At 43.3% G+C, this 13,752-nt stretch overlaps 1 protein-coding gene across 3 annotated transcripts in view; it reads left to right on the top strand.

The window, feature by feature from the left end:
- Positions 1-11,432, top strand: part of IKBIP (IKBKB interacting protein) — a 29,182-nt gene extending 17,750 nt beyond the window's left edge. For 2 of the 3 annotated variants that reach the window (XM_075602233.1, XM_075602232.1), the window contains one exon: positions 1-3,031. This exon is cut by the window's left edge and continues 1,277 nt beyond it. Coding sequence is in view for 1 of the 3 variants with exons in the window: in XM_075602234.1 (XP_075458349.1) it covers positions 9,973-10,719 (747 nt within the window). In the remaining 2 variants the exon portion in view is untranslated. Of the gene's footprint in view, positions 3,032-9,972 lie in introns of those variants that run through there. The other variant, XM_075602234.1, reaches the window with a different exon arrangement.
- Positions 11,433-13,752: the final 2,320 nt, after the last annotated feature.

The raw sequence follows: 13,752 nt of genomic DNA, 5'->3' as shown, positions 1-13,752 counted from the left end.
TCAGCGCCAACGGGGACTCGGCCTACTACTTGATGCTTTCACATGTTTGAATCGCAGCAGCCCTGAGTACAACTAACAGTTATGTATTAAAGATCACATTTCCACAGTGATAATGCAAACCTTTAGATTTATTTGGTATATAATGGGGCAAACGAACTGTGGAAAGAGAGGAAAGTGCTTCTATTCGATGAGGATGGTGGGAAGTGCTGACAAATTCTGTTCATAATACAGTATTCATAATGTATACATTATATCACATCAGTACATCTTTTAGGGCTTCTTATAGCTATCTGCATATTATAATTTTAGACAGTGCATATATGGAGTATTCTGGCTATGCAGATGAGCTCAATACAAATATGGTTCCATATCTCTTCACCAGAACACCTAAATGCAGGGGATCTCAAGACCCGCAATAGGTCAGATTTTAAAGATATCCCTGCTTCAGCACACGTGGCTTTCTTCAATGAGCCACCTACGTAGCTCGCGCCGAAACAAACACTAGGACGCCAATGCACATGCGCTACAGGGAGAGCAGCGCTTCGCAATACAAACAAGTTTGTATTTCAAGCGCGACACCGTGTCGCGGAAGCTAGCGCGTTCTACTATGGACACGGCCTAACACATATAGCTACTGTAGGTGCAGCTTGGTATAGCTGCCCATTGTTCTTTTAACAGAAAGGGATCTGGACATGTAAATAGGTACACAATTCGGCCAATTTTTACATCTTGATTCTTGATCCTTTTATTAGCCAGCCTCAAGTGCATACATTGTATCAAATCCAATATTATCATTGGGGTGGTAAACCTCTTAATTGCTTTCGCAATCAAACAGAACACTTTCTAAGTACGTAAAGTGACGGTGGAGATCCATGATAAGAATAATACAAGTCAGTCATACATATCATGTAATAACACTGCTAAAACTTTGTAACCTTGACAAGCATGTAGACTGTCAATTAGACGTGCGCAATATCTATCTATCTATATATATATATATAAATTTGAAAGTTATTTGATTGTTAGTAGATGTGGGGATTCTGATTGGTCTGTCGGTCCGCCTGCCTCCCCCACTACTCATTGGCCAAGAGGTGCTCTGACATCACAGACACCTACTCCACTGTGACACAGACACACACACACACATACTGCCACAGACTCTCACCATACCTCCTGAGACTGTCACCTCCCTGCGGAGTCACACACCAACCTTGGTAAGTGTAACCCACTTTCCAACCCCCTCACCCACAGCTCACCTCCCCGCTGGCTCCACCCCACCATCACCCCCCCTCACCCACAGCTTACCTCCCCGCCATCACCCCCCTCACCCGCACCTCACCTCCACGCTACCTTCCCCCTCGGCGCGCCTTTCCCCCTCGCAGCGCCCTTAACCCTGCTTGGCCACGGGGGGGGGGGGAGCGCGGTTGACTGTCCCTGGGGCGGCCGGTGGGGGGGAAACAGGGAGCCTCCAGCTTTCCCCCACGCGCGCTCCAGCCTTCCCACAAGCTACGCCGCCGTGCACCCACCAGCAGGACCCCTCTCCGCTCTCCTCCCTCCTCGTAGCGCGATCTAGGCACTTCCGGTGCCTGCTGAGCATGTGCAGTCTTCCTGCACGCTGCTGCCGCCTGAGCTGAGGTGAGGAGATGCTCCCTGCTGGTGGCGGCTGTTGCTGTCCCCCCCTCCAGCTCCTTTTTTGTCGTCGTCCCCCCCTCCAGCTCCATTTTTGTCGTCCCCCCCCCTCCAGCTCCGTTTTTGTGCCCCACCCCACAGTGACACAGATACAGTGACATAGACACACACGCAGTGATTGACACAGTGACACACGCAGTGACTGACACAGTGACACCCTGACGCACACAGTGACTGACGCACACAGTGACTGACACACTGCCACGCACACACACAGTGACAGACACACTGACACACACACACACTGTGACATCATCCTGAAACCATACCCCCCAGTCGGTCCGTGGAAAAATTGTCTTCCACAAAACCGGTCCCTGGTGCCGAAAAGGTTGGGGACCGCTGCACTAACGCGCCACTCCGGGGAGGGGTGGGGTGGGGAGTCAGGAGAGAGGGGGGGCAAGCCCACACATACTGACTGTAACACACACACACACTGACCGACACACACACTGACTGACACACGCACACACTGACCGACACACACACTGACTGACACACGCACACACTGACTGACACACGCACACACTGACTGACACACGCACACACTGACTGACACACGCACACACTGACTGACACACGCACACACTGACTGACATATGCACACACTGACTGACACGCACACACTGACTGACACGCACACACTGACTGACGCGCACACACTGACTGACGCGCACACACTGACTGACGCGCACACACTGACGCGCACACACTGACGCGCACACACTGACAGACACGCACACTGGCTGACTAACTGACACACACACTGACTGACACACACACACACACTGACTGACACACACACACTGGCTGACTGACACACACACACACACTGGCTGACTGACACACACACACACACACACACACTGACTGACACACCCACTGACTGACTGACACACACACACACACACACACACACACTGACTGACACACACACACTGGCTGACTGACACACACACACACACTGGCTGACTGACACACACACACACACACACACTGACTGACACACCCACTGACTGACTGACACACACACACACACACACACTGACTGACACACACACACTGGCTGACTGACACACACACACACACACTGGCTGACTGACACACACACACACACACACACACACTGACTGACACACCCACTGACTGACTGACACACACACACACACACACACTGACTGACATACACACACACTGACATATACACACACACACACACACACTGACACACACAGACACACCCACTGACTGACTGACACACACACAATGACTGATACACACACACACACTTCCCCCCTCATTCAGCTCAGCTGCCAAACATACAGGGGGAATCCCAGCTGGCAACAGGGGGGGGGGGGTAACGGAGCTGTGAAGGGGGGGGGCGTATTGCTGTGAACGGGGGAGAAAGAGAGTGGGGAGACAGTGGAAGGGAGGGAGAGAGAGGGGGGGAGCCAGAACATCAAATCCTGGGCAACGCCGGGTATATAAGCTAGTATTCTACCCTAATATAGGGTATATGCCTTAATTGCTGTAATTCTTGTCAACGAGAATTAACACTTTGGAATTGAGGTCTCTGCGTTCCATTTGTGGGCCTGACAATAATGCTGTATGACTATACAGTAGATGTATTTACACGTATGGCTTCAAATAATTCTCATAGCTTTATACGGTATTAACGCCTGTTGAACAGAAATGCGTTTGCTCTAACTTAAAGCTGCAATATCCTATGTTGTTTTTTTTTTTTTTTTTTTAATAAATTAGTTCTGTACTATGGGAAAATACTTGTAGCATTTTATTTATTTAAACAACTCTGACATTTTTAATGTATTATAATGTAACAAGCATTTTTTGTTTCTATAGCCACCATTTACAAAGCCACATCCCCCTCTTCTGAAACAGGCTCTGGCACACCCCTTTTTTGAGCCCTGCCCTCTCTAGCAGTGCACAGATTGTATCTAGTGACTGCCTGGTCACATGTTCTTCCCCACAAAACTTTACATCTTTGGACCTCTTCTGCTGTACTGACAGCCATTAAGTGAACCCTCGAGCCGAAAGTTTGCCGATCGATTGGCAACTTGGCTAATTACTTATCATTTTGTGTGGATTGTATTGATGCACACATATTAAATGGAATAAAATAAATATGGCAGCTTGGACTGCTGCTTTAAAGGAGCGCTCCTAGCAACACCATGTGTTTTTAAAAAAAAAATTGGTTTGAAGCAGGGAGTCTCCGGAGTTGAACCACGTTGATTTCAGCTTAGGGGATCCCCTGCTTCCCGAAATACTTATCTCTGCAGGGGGATGATGGGATCTCTGCGCAGTTTAAAGCTCCCGCGTGGCAATAGAAAGTCACAAGGGATGACGTCGCCCACATTTTTTTGCTATCTGTTTCTGTTATTTAACAGACGCACATCCGCGCTCTCTGCACCGTCACGTAAACAGCATCTCAAAATATCGGAATAAATCTGTATTAACATGGCCAGTAAAAAAAATAAAAGTCGTTTCATGCAGGAAATAGATTTGACTTCACATCTTAACTCATTTTGAAAAAAGAGAAGGTTAGCAAAAGGGAACGGAGAACATGAGTTATTTGTACACTGCTGGGTTTAGCTGCCAGCGGAGCTAGCAACACATAAGGCAAGAATATTATTTCCCAGGAATTCTGTATTGTGCTGTTAGAACTTGTTGTTTGAGATGATCCCTCTTGACATGCAATGATTTTACTGGCATGCGTTCACAGTTTCAAAAACCTAGTTCGTACAAATAGCTCAAGGGCAAAAAGACAGACAGACTTACTAATGAAAACATCCCATTATTTTCTGGGACAATACGCCAGAGTGGAACGGGCTCGTTTTTCCATTGGAACAAAAATCGACAGTGAAACTTTGGTTGATTCTCCTCCATTGTTAATTCTCTACCAATGGTGCACCGAGGATTACTGAAAATTAAGCTCCGCCACAAAATTCACTTTCATATAGTTTTTTTACAAATGGACATTTTTTTCAGATGGGACAGGGTTTTAAAGACTATAAAATAGAACGGACTTCAACACCTTTTTTTTTTCCCTTATTTACCGTCATTTCGATTGTAAATTTGTATAGTGAATACTGTATTACTCTACTTTATTTTATTTTGTGTTTTTCTGTACTATTTGTACCTAGTGACATAATTAACAGTGCTCTAATACAGCTGTGCGCAAACTGGGGGGTGCACCCCCGAGGGGGGGCGTGAGACTTTTCTTGGGGGAGGGGGAGCACGGGGTTTACAGAGGTTCAGCGCTGGGAGCCACGAGGCCTCTGTAAACTTACCCGGCTCCAGTCATGCGTCTCTGACAACGCGGCGTAAAATTACGCCTGTTGCCATGGAGACATGACGCCACGGGTCACGTGACGTCACATGACCCTGCAGCGTAATTTGACGCAACATTAGAGGTATGGGGGGCGCGACGGAGGAGCAGAGCAGGTAGGGGGGTGCAGCGCAGGGAGTTTGCGCACTGCTGCTTTAATACATCAAACAGTAACTGTAATTTGTGTGCTTAGTTAGGCGTTGTTTCACACAGTCACACAAGGTCAGGTATTTTAACCACTAACTCACAAAGCCTAGACCAGGGGTAGGCAACCTGCGGTTCCCGAGCTGTATGCGGCTCTTTCCGCACCGACATGCGGCTCTCCTCCATCCACAGGTTGCCGCCCTCCAGCTGCTGCCTGTGTCCCTCACTGTGCTGCCGGTGGGGGGGGCCTGACCGGCGTTGGTTGGGCCTATTGTTGCCGCTGTGCATCTCCCCAGCTGCTTGCCTGCCTCCTACACTGTCCCACGCCGGGCCTCTCTGTGACGTCGGAGTGCACCGGCATGTGAGAGGCCTGGCGTGTGTGTTTTGGTGGGGGGGGGGGGGTGTATTTGGGGGGATAGTGTGTGTCTGTATGTATTTGGGGGGGCAATGTGTCTGTATGTGTTTATTTTGGGGGGAATTTGTGTGTATTTTGGGGGGTAGTGTGTGTGCATGTATTTGTGGGGTTATGTATGTATGTATTTATTTGTAAATGACAAACTGTCTTGCACATTAAAACAACGAAAAAGGCAAAATAAAGGGACTTATTATTGTGAGATGCATTTTATCATTTTATTCCCCCACATATTTTTTTTCTTTCCCTAATTCTGATTGACAAATATATTTTTTTATAAAATGTCTCTCCTTCCATGAAAGGTTGCAGACACCCGGCCTAGACCAATATGCTTCAGTGCTTTGGCAAAAAATAAAAACGTGCAGGATGCCTTTTGGTCTTTGCATGTATCACAGTATTAAATAGGGTGCATATGCTACCTGAATTTGATGACTTTATATATGTATGATTACCTCCCCTTACAAATGTTTTCATTTAATGGACATTTTTCCTGCTTGTATATTGAACTACAGTTCTCCTTTTTAGACGGGTAAAAATGAAATATAACTGTGCCATGTTTAATGCTGTCACAAGCAATACCACTGAACAAAGCTCCATTCTATTTTGACAGTGTAATAAACCTTTTTCAATTCACCGTTGTAGCTTGTCTTTATTTGTTCGTTTTTTGACACGTTATTAACAGCAGAGTGCACTGTTGTACTTTCTTCCTTCCACGTGCTTTCCTACCAGTAATTATGTACAGCGACAAGCAAGCTCATTGTATTTACATGAACCTGCACCACCAGTCCCTCCTACTTAAAGCAGCAAAACGTGAAATCTTATCTTATGTTTTTTTTTTTTATAAATCGGTTCTGTAGTACAGAATGTATTAGTTAATAGTGACTGTTTTTTATTTATTTTTTTAAATTCAACACTTAATGCCATTTTTAATGAGTTTTGAAGCATCCTTTGATTTCTATGGCTGAGATCATACTGTGCGCGTTGGCTCATGCGCCAAGCACAAAGTGCAGGATCCCTTGATGCCGCTCCTAGTGCGCGCACGACGGAGCGACCGCGTTTTGAAAAGACAAGACATTTGTCTTTTCAAGCGGTGGCCGCGTCACGTGAGCGATTCGACCAATCACGGCAAACCAGCTCCTTGACATCATGGCCACACACCCCCAATCGCCTCCTACACTATGTGCACAGATCACGTGTGCTACTGAAGCAAGAGCTCACACTGTTGCAAGCAGAGTGTATGAGCTCGGAATATAGCAGGTTTTAGCCCACCTCCCTATCAGTGCAAGCTCTTGGCAACACTTTTCTGTTTGTGATAATTTGCTGCCAATGTTCCCAGCAGTTCGTAAACTGTAACAATAGATAATGTTACCTTAGTTATAAAAGGATACATTGTAGCTGTTGTTACACTGAAGGATTGATTGAAACTGAAAGGCAGCCATTATGTTAGGCACACAATCAGGATTTTTACAGAAAAAAAGGGGGAGGAGAGAGAGAATGTAGTATTGTTGCTTTAATGGACTTTTTGCATTTCCTTTGAATCTTACATGAATGGGGTGATCCCTTAGTGCAGGCTGTCAGTCTTACCTCCTGGATATCGCCATGCAGAAGATATTCACTTTCAATATCACATACTTCTGGGAACATAATATGGTCAGTGACAGGAAGCTGCCAGCACATCAATCAATAACCGTGACCTATGCTGTATCTATTACTGTTTGGTGTACCAGAAAGAAGTTGAATTTACCTTGGGTAAATGAGCCCTCTTCTTAAATAATGGTTTCTATAGATCCAAGGGATCTCCTGGTTTGGGACTGCTGGACTCCGACACCAGGAGATCAATGGAACAAACTGATGCCATAGGCCTCGTTTGTAGTGTATGCTCGCACGACTGCGAAACGTGCACTGGAGGCAACAGATAGGCGTGGCCATGACATCACGTGAGTAGTTCTTCCTCATTGGCTGAACTGCTCATGTGGTGCGGCCGTCGCCTGGCAAGATCAAATTAATAGGTCTGTTTAAAATTTGCGCGCTTGGACGCGTCTGTCGTGCGCACCATGTGTGCGCTCATTTGAAAACATGACTTTGTTTTGGCATCGCACGCGCGCTGCCATTATAATCGCAGCCTAAAAGATACAGAAAATATATCCTTTTTTTCCTTACTTGTATAGCGCTAACTGTATGAGCTTGCAATCGGTTTTATTTTTGTCGGTGCCTGAGGCACAGGGAGATAAAGTGACTTGGCCAAGGTCACAAGGACCCGACACCGGGAATTGCTGCTTCAATCTCAGTGTTTTCAGTCCAATTTTTTTTTTATTATTACGTGCCTTTACTCACTGAGCCGCGGCTTCATAATGTAACTGTTGTGTTAATAATTATAATAAAAAAAATTACGTTAATAACTGAAAAACTGCAATAACAAAAGCTACTACATAGAGCAATGTTTTTCAACCAGGGTTCATAGGAACCCTAGGGTTCCCCAGGCACCCCTAAATGGTTCCCTGCAATTTTCTGGTTATTTGAAAATTGTACCAAATACAGAAGAATTTACAATGTATCCGATCACAGATGCGCTATTAGAGGAGGGTTGGGGGGTACTCAGAATTTCACTTAGGGTTCCTTAACCAAAAAAAAGTTGGAAACCACTGACGTAGAGGTTTGTTTTGAAGCCTTTCTGCAGCCAGCTCAGAACATTACTGCTCTAGTCATAAAAGGGCGTGAGAGGAATGCTACATTATTACATGGAGGTTTACTACAGTTTTGCTCATAAATTCAGTGTGACAAAGTGGTGAGGTAAGGCGAGGCACGCCTCTTAAATGTTATGGGGTGATAAAATTATGCAAATTAAAATGCATTTTTCTTGTTCAATATCAATTCAGCCCTCTAGATTTGTAAATACCAACAAGCTGAAATACACACTTGGAACTCTGGAAGTTTTCTTCTACATGTGGAACAGACACCCAAAAAACATGTTCTCTCATTACTAAATCTAGTACCTGTGCAAAACCCACATACCATTAACCTGCCCCAAATACCGATAGCAACTCCTATGTCTCAAAAAGCTCTTTTGTTGGGAATGAATAAATGATCTGTATTACACCCGGCCTAATAATGTAAAATAATGACGGTTGGCAGGAACTCCATTCTCTGTGTGTTATTGCACCAATGTCCTCTTTATACAGATCTCGAAGTGTGGCGAAACATTGATGCAATAAAAAGAAACTGGATTACCTCTGCACCTACAGCAGGGATAGCCTCCACAAGTCATGTTTACAGGATATCTTGTTTAGCACAGGTGGCTCAATCACTGGCTCAGTCAGAGACTGCACAAATGAGAAGAAATGCAGGCATTCAAGTAATTATAGTGGGAGGGGTACTTGGCTGCCGGTGCTCTGTATCCAGGGATCCCAGAAGATGCTAGATATGCAGAAAGGATGCAGGCACACGGGCTTAAGCAAAAAAGTTTGATGTGCCATAAATCCAACGTTTCGGCGGTTAGATGCTGCCTGTATAACTGCCGAAACGTTGGATTTATGGCACATCAAACTTTTTTGCTTAAGCCTGTGTGCCTGCCTCCTTTCTGTATATCAGTCGAAGACTGCACCACCTATGCTGAAGCAGGAATATTCAGCAAACCTGACCTGTTGGTAGCTCTTGATGACTGGAGTTGGCCACCCCTGACCTACAGGAATGTAAATTGTGGACGATAACGTACTGAAATCACAGGCACATTAATTACTGCATGAATTCTGTTAGTGACATGGAAAGGGCCTGAGACTTAAAATGTATCGCGGTCATTTGTTTCTTTAATATAATGCAGCTGGTTTGTTTTTGCGGTAGACCGTATAAGGGGAAGCAATCCGTCTTTAAGAAATAGAGCACTTATTGCTGTTGTAGGCTATTTATTGTAATGCCGTTTTAGTTCACTGTATTTTCCAACTGTACCTCTCTGTTTAATCTGCACACTTAACCTGCAAATCCTGGGAAGAAAGCAGACGGAACTCCAGTGGTCTTAGCAAAACATGTTTTAGTAGCGCAGAAGTACAAGGATCAACGTTTCGGTCCTAGTGTGGACATATGTCAAGACAAAGGTCCACACAATGAACCAAACGTTGATCTTGCACACTTGCACTACTAAAGCATGTTTTGCCACGATCACTGGAGTGCTTTATTCGTTCTTCTCAAGATCTGTTCTTGGGTCTTTCTGAGCACCCATGGCAGCTCTTCACCGTAATTGTGAGTGCACCTTCCCTCTCCTGTAATAAGCCTGCCATACAGGTCACTCGTCTCCAAAGTCATTTTAGTGCGAGTACTTGAACCAAGTGTATCATCTTGCATTTTGTGTTTTTGCACTTATGCTCTTAATTGTTGTTATTCTTCACTGCAGTGGGAGGAGACACAAGAAGCTGTGAAGAAACTGAGGGATCTTCAACTCGCCCAACACATTGAACGGCTGCAGAGAGAAATCGACAATATCGAAAGATGGTCAAACAACATTTCAGGGAAAAGAGCGCAGCTGGAAGGAAACCTCACTAACCTCCTACAGGCTGTCACGCACATTGAGCATAACACAGTTGCCGTTGCCAAAGATGTGTCCGTGAAGATTGCTGCTGTAAAGACGGATGTAAGACGGATTTCTGGTCTGGGGTCCGACGTCACCTCATTGGCAGATTCTGTGCACGAATTGGAAAGCAAATTGGAGAAAGTAGAACAAAAGACAATACATACCATTGGAGACGTGCTCGCAGGCAGCATCGATCGCGTTACAGACTTAAAGACCTCAGTATCTAGAAATTCAGAGCGAATAGATCTAATGAAAAAGAGGTTGACTGAGTTCCAAGGTAATTTTAGTGAAAATTCGGAAAGGCTACTAAATTTAGAGAGTGATAGACTCAAAGTCATAAAGACTGTACATTTTGCCAATGATTTAAAGCCCAAGGTATTTACGTTAAGAAAGGACTTTGCTCATTTAGAACCAATGCTAAATGATCTAACCTTAAGACTTGGCCGACTGGCATTTGATTTATCGAGCAGAGCGAGAGAAATGACTCTGTTAAATGAGAAAATATCTAATTTAACCGCAATGAAATCTGAAATTATAGATCTAAGTAATGCAATGGCTAACAATTTATAGATGATTATATATGATGTACAGAAGACAGAAACGATGGAAAAGGAAATTGGATCTTGTAATGAGTTTATCGTACATTTTTATATTGATGTGTTTGAGACCATTATTTATTTTCAACCATAAGAGATCACAATACTTTTTTTTTTTTTGTCTCAATGGATTTTCCTTCATCAGTGAAGTTTACACATGTTCCTGACACTATCAGGAGAAGACAGATGTTTGTGGAGTGAAAACAATGCAGAAAAAGACAATAATTAAAAAAAAAAATTGTATTCTGATGTGCCATGTTTCTTTACATAGTGACAACAATACTGTGTATGTTAGTATATTGCTAGGTAAACATGTTATGTATAAAATAGTCAGGTAAGCATCATTTTGGCTTCAGTTCTTTAGTTTGCATGCACTGCAGTCATCATCTTTATTGTTTAATTTAAACAGCTGTTTAAATCCAATTTCAATACATACAGTACACTGAATGTTAGAACTACTGATTGTAATGTGCTCATGTCATTCTAAAAAGGTTATTAAAAATGTTTTTTTTTAACCTAGAAGTCTAAATATATGTTGCAGCTTTAGTAAGCAGTAGATGTTGTCGTTATTGTTTGTTTTCACTTTATTTTGAGTTTTAAAAACCATATTTGATCTCTTTAAAAAAAATGGATACATTACAGTATATCTGTTCAGTTCTGGTTTGTTAATAAACTAATTTGTGATATTGTTCCCTCTTCTTTGTACTATGAACATGGCCTCTCTGAGTTTTCGTAACGATACGGTTAAAAACCAGACTTGGTGCAATGATTCTAGACACACCGTGCATGCAAGCTGTGAACAAGCAGCATATTAAGCAGCAATACTAGATTACCTCAAATTTTTTTTCTTCCTTATTTTTATATGTAAAGTATGTGACAATGTATAATTGCACATTTTTACTTAAACTGCCAATCGTTTAGGTGCTCCTGTTATAAATCTGTCAAAATCCTGATTGTGTGCCTAATGTAATGGCCGCCTGCTAACTTTGTGTGCTGCAGTCTGTGAAATGCTACAGCTGATATATAACATTATATTACTAAGTGTGTCACATTATTGTTACAATTTCCAGGGTAATAGACAGTCTGCTGTCTGGATCACAGCAACAGATCTGTTTGTGATACTTGTTGGAAAAGGGCAGAGTTTAAAAAGGTGTGTCGGAGCCTGTTTCAAGAGGAAGTGGGTATGATTTTCTAAATAGTTGCTATAGCAACAAAAGAATTATCAGTACATTTAAAAAATAATAATTAATAACCGCATTGAGTTGAAAAAAATGCAGACAGTATTATGTAATACTACAGAACTGATTTATTTAACAAAAAACAAACAATTTTTCACGTGTTGCTGCTTGAAGACGTCTTCCTCCACCAGAGAGGTAAAGAGTACGTTTGCAGATAGTGCTAGAACCTTCTCAAGAGGTCTGCAAGGTCTTGCATGGTTTGCAAGCTTAAAATGCATTGGCCAAAGAATTTAACTAAATGACCCTCACTTATGAGGAGGAAAACAGGTAATTATTTAACTATATAATTTGTCACATTGTACGTAGCACTGGGGCTTCTTGTCTTTTGTTACAATGATTCTATTGGTGGCAATGAGATCAAAGTGAGTTTCTAAATTAAAATGAATTCAATTGCACATTTTCAAATGTCTTATCGTCATTGTAGAGGTAAAACGTGTTATGCGCATTGTTGGCAAAAACTCCCTAAATTCACTTCCTGCCTTGGAATTTCTTGATATTTCTATTGGAAAACTCATTAGGTGCCTATTGAGTCATAGTTCAGCGATGCCAAAACATAAAACACATTAAGTATGATTTTGAAAGAGTGTCGAAAAGAACGTTTAATTGCCTTTTCGGCAGTATTCAAAGAATGTAGATAATGACTTTTTACCTCTACAACAATGATCTTTAAAAAAATATGTGGACTGAGCCTGTATGAGCCTGTGGCAATCTCCGAGGGCATTTTGGTTTTCATGATTTGGTGGTTTTAGACGTTTTTTTTTTTTTTTTCCAAAAATTTTTATTAGGCAAATACTTATTTCACAATGTACATGTCATATATGTTAATACAGCCTAATACAAGTTTTCTCCATTTTTTGGTTAAAGAAACCAGAGAGAAAAAGGAAAGCTCATCGCCCTCCTGGCCCTCCTGGGGTTGTGAGGGGGGCGCGAGTATGGAAACAGAGAGTAAGAGTATGAAAAGGGGGGGAAGGGAAGGTGGGGAGGGGGGAGGGGGGGGGATACTTGTTGCTTATTACGTCCTCAGAGTATTTCTACTGGAGTTTCTAGACTCGTTCTTTTTACTTTTCATCTTTGGGTTAGGGACGTGGGGGTGCCATATGGGTTAGCCACGGGTCCCATGTTTTATTAAAGGAGTCCGTGGATCTTTTCAGAAAAGCCGATAGTTTCTCCATGTTCATTACCTCTTGTATCCTATTTTTTATCGTTTGTTTTGAGGGGGGAGACACTTTCTTCCAGGCGGCAGCCACTGCACATCTAGCCGCTGTTAGGATGAAGGAGATTAATTTACCTGTTGGTCGGTCCACATTTTCTAGGGGCCTGGCCAACAGGTAGGTCAGCGGGTCGACAGGGATTTTGAGGCCGGTGACCTCTTCTATTAATTTTTGAGTGGTTCCCCAGTATTTTTGAATTTCCGGACATGTCCACCAAATGTGTGCCATGTCCCCCTTTTGACCGCAACCTCTCCAGCATAGATCGGACGCCTGGGGGTAGATTTGGTTTATTCTAACTGGGGTAAGATACCAGCGGAACAGTATTTTATATATATTTTCTTTGATTGTGGTACATATGGAAGTTCCTGAGGCATTCTCCCAAATTCTTTCCCAGTCCTCTCGGTCTATAACTATGCCCAATTCTGCTGCCCAATGCAGCATATAGTCATGGGTGGGGGCTTCTATAGCCCTTTCTAATACTGCGTAAATTTGTGTTATAAGACCTTTCTGGTGGTCTGTTTCTCGACAAAGCCGCTCAAAAACTGTGAGAGGGGGAAA

The sequence above is a fragment of the Ascaphus truei genome, chromosome 5 (assembly GCF_040206685.1).
Source record: "Ascaphus truei isolate aAscTru1 chromosome 5, aAscTru1.hap1, whole genome shotgun sequence".
Taxonomy (NCBI): domain Eukaryota; kingdom Metazoa; phylum Chordata; class Amphibia; order Anura; family Ascaphidae; genus Ascaphus; species Ascaphus truei.
The sequence above is the reverse complement of the archived record's forward strand: the minus strand, read 5'-3'. Positions and strand labels throughout refer to the sequence as shown.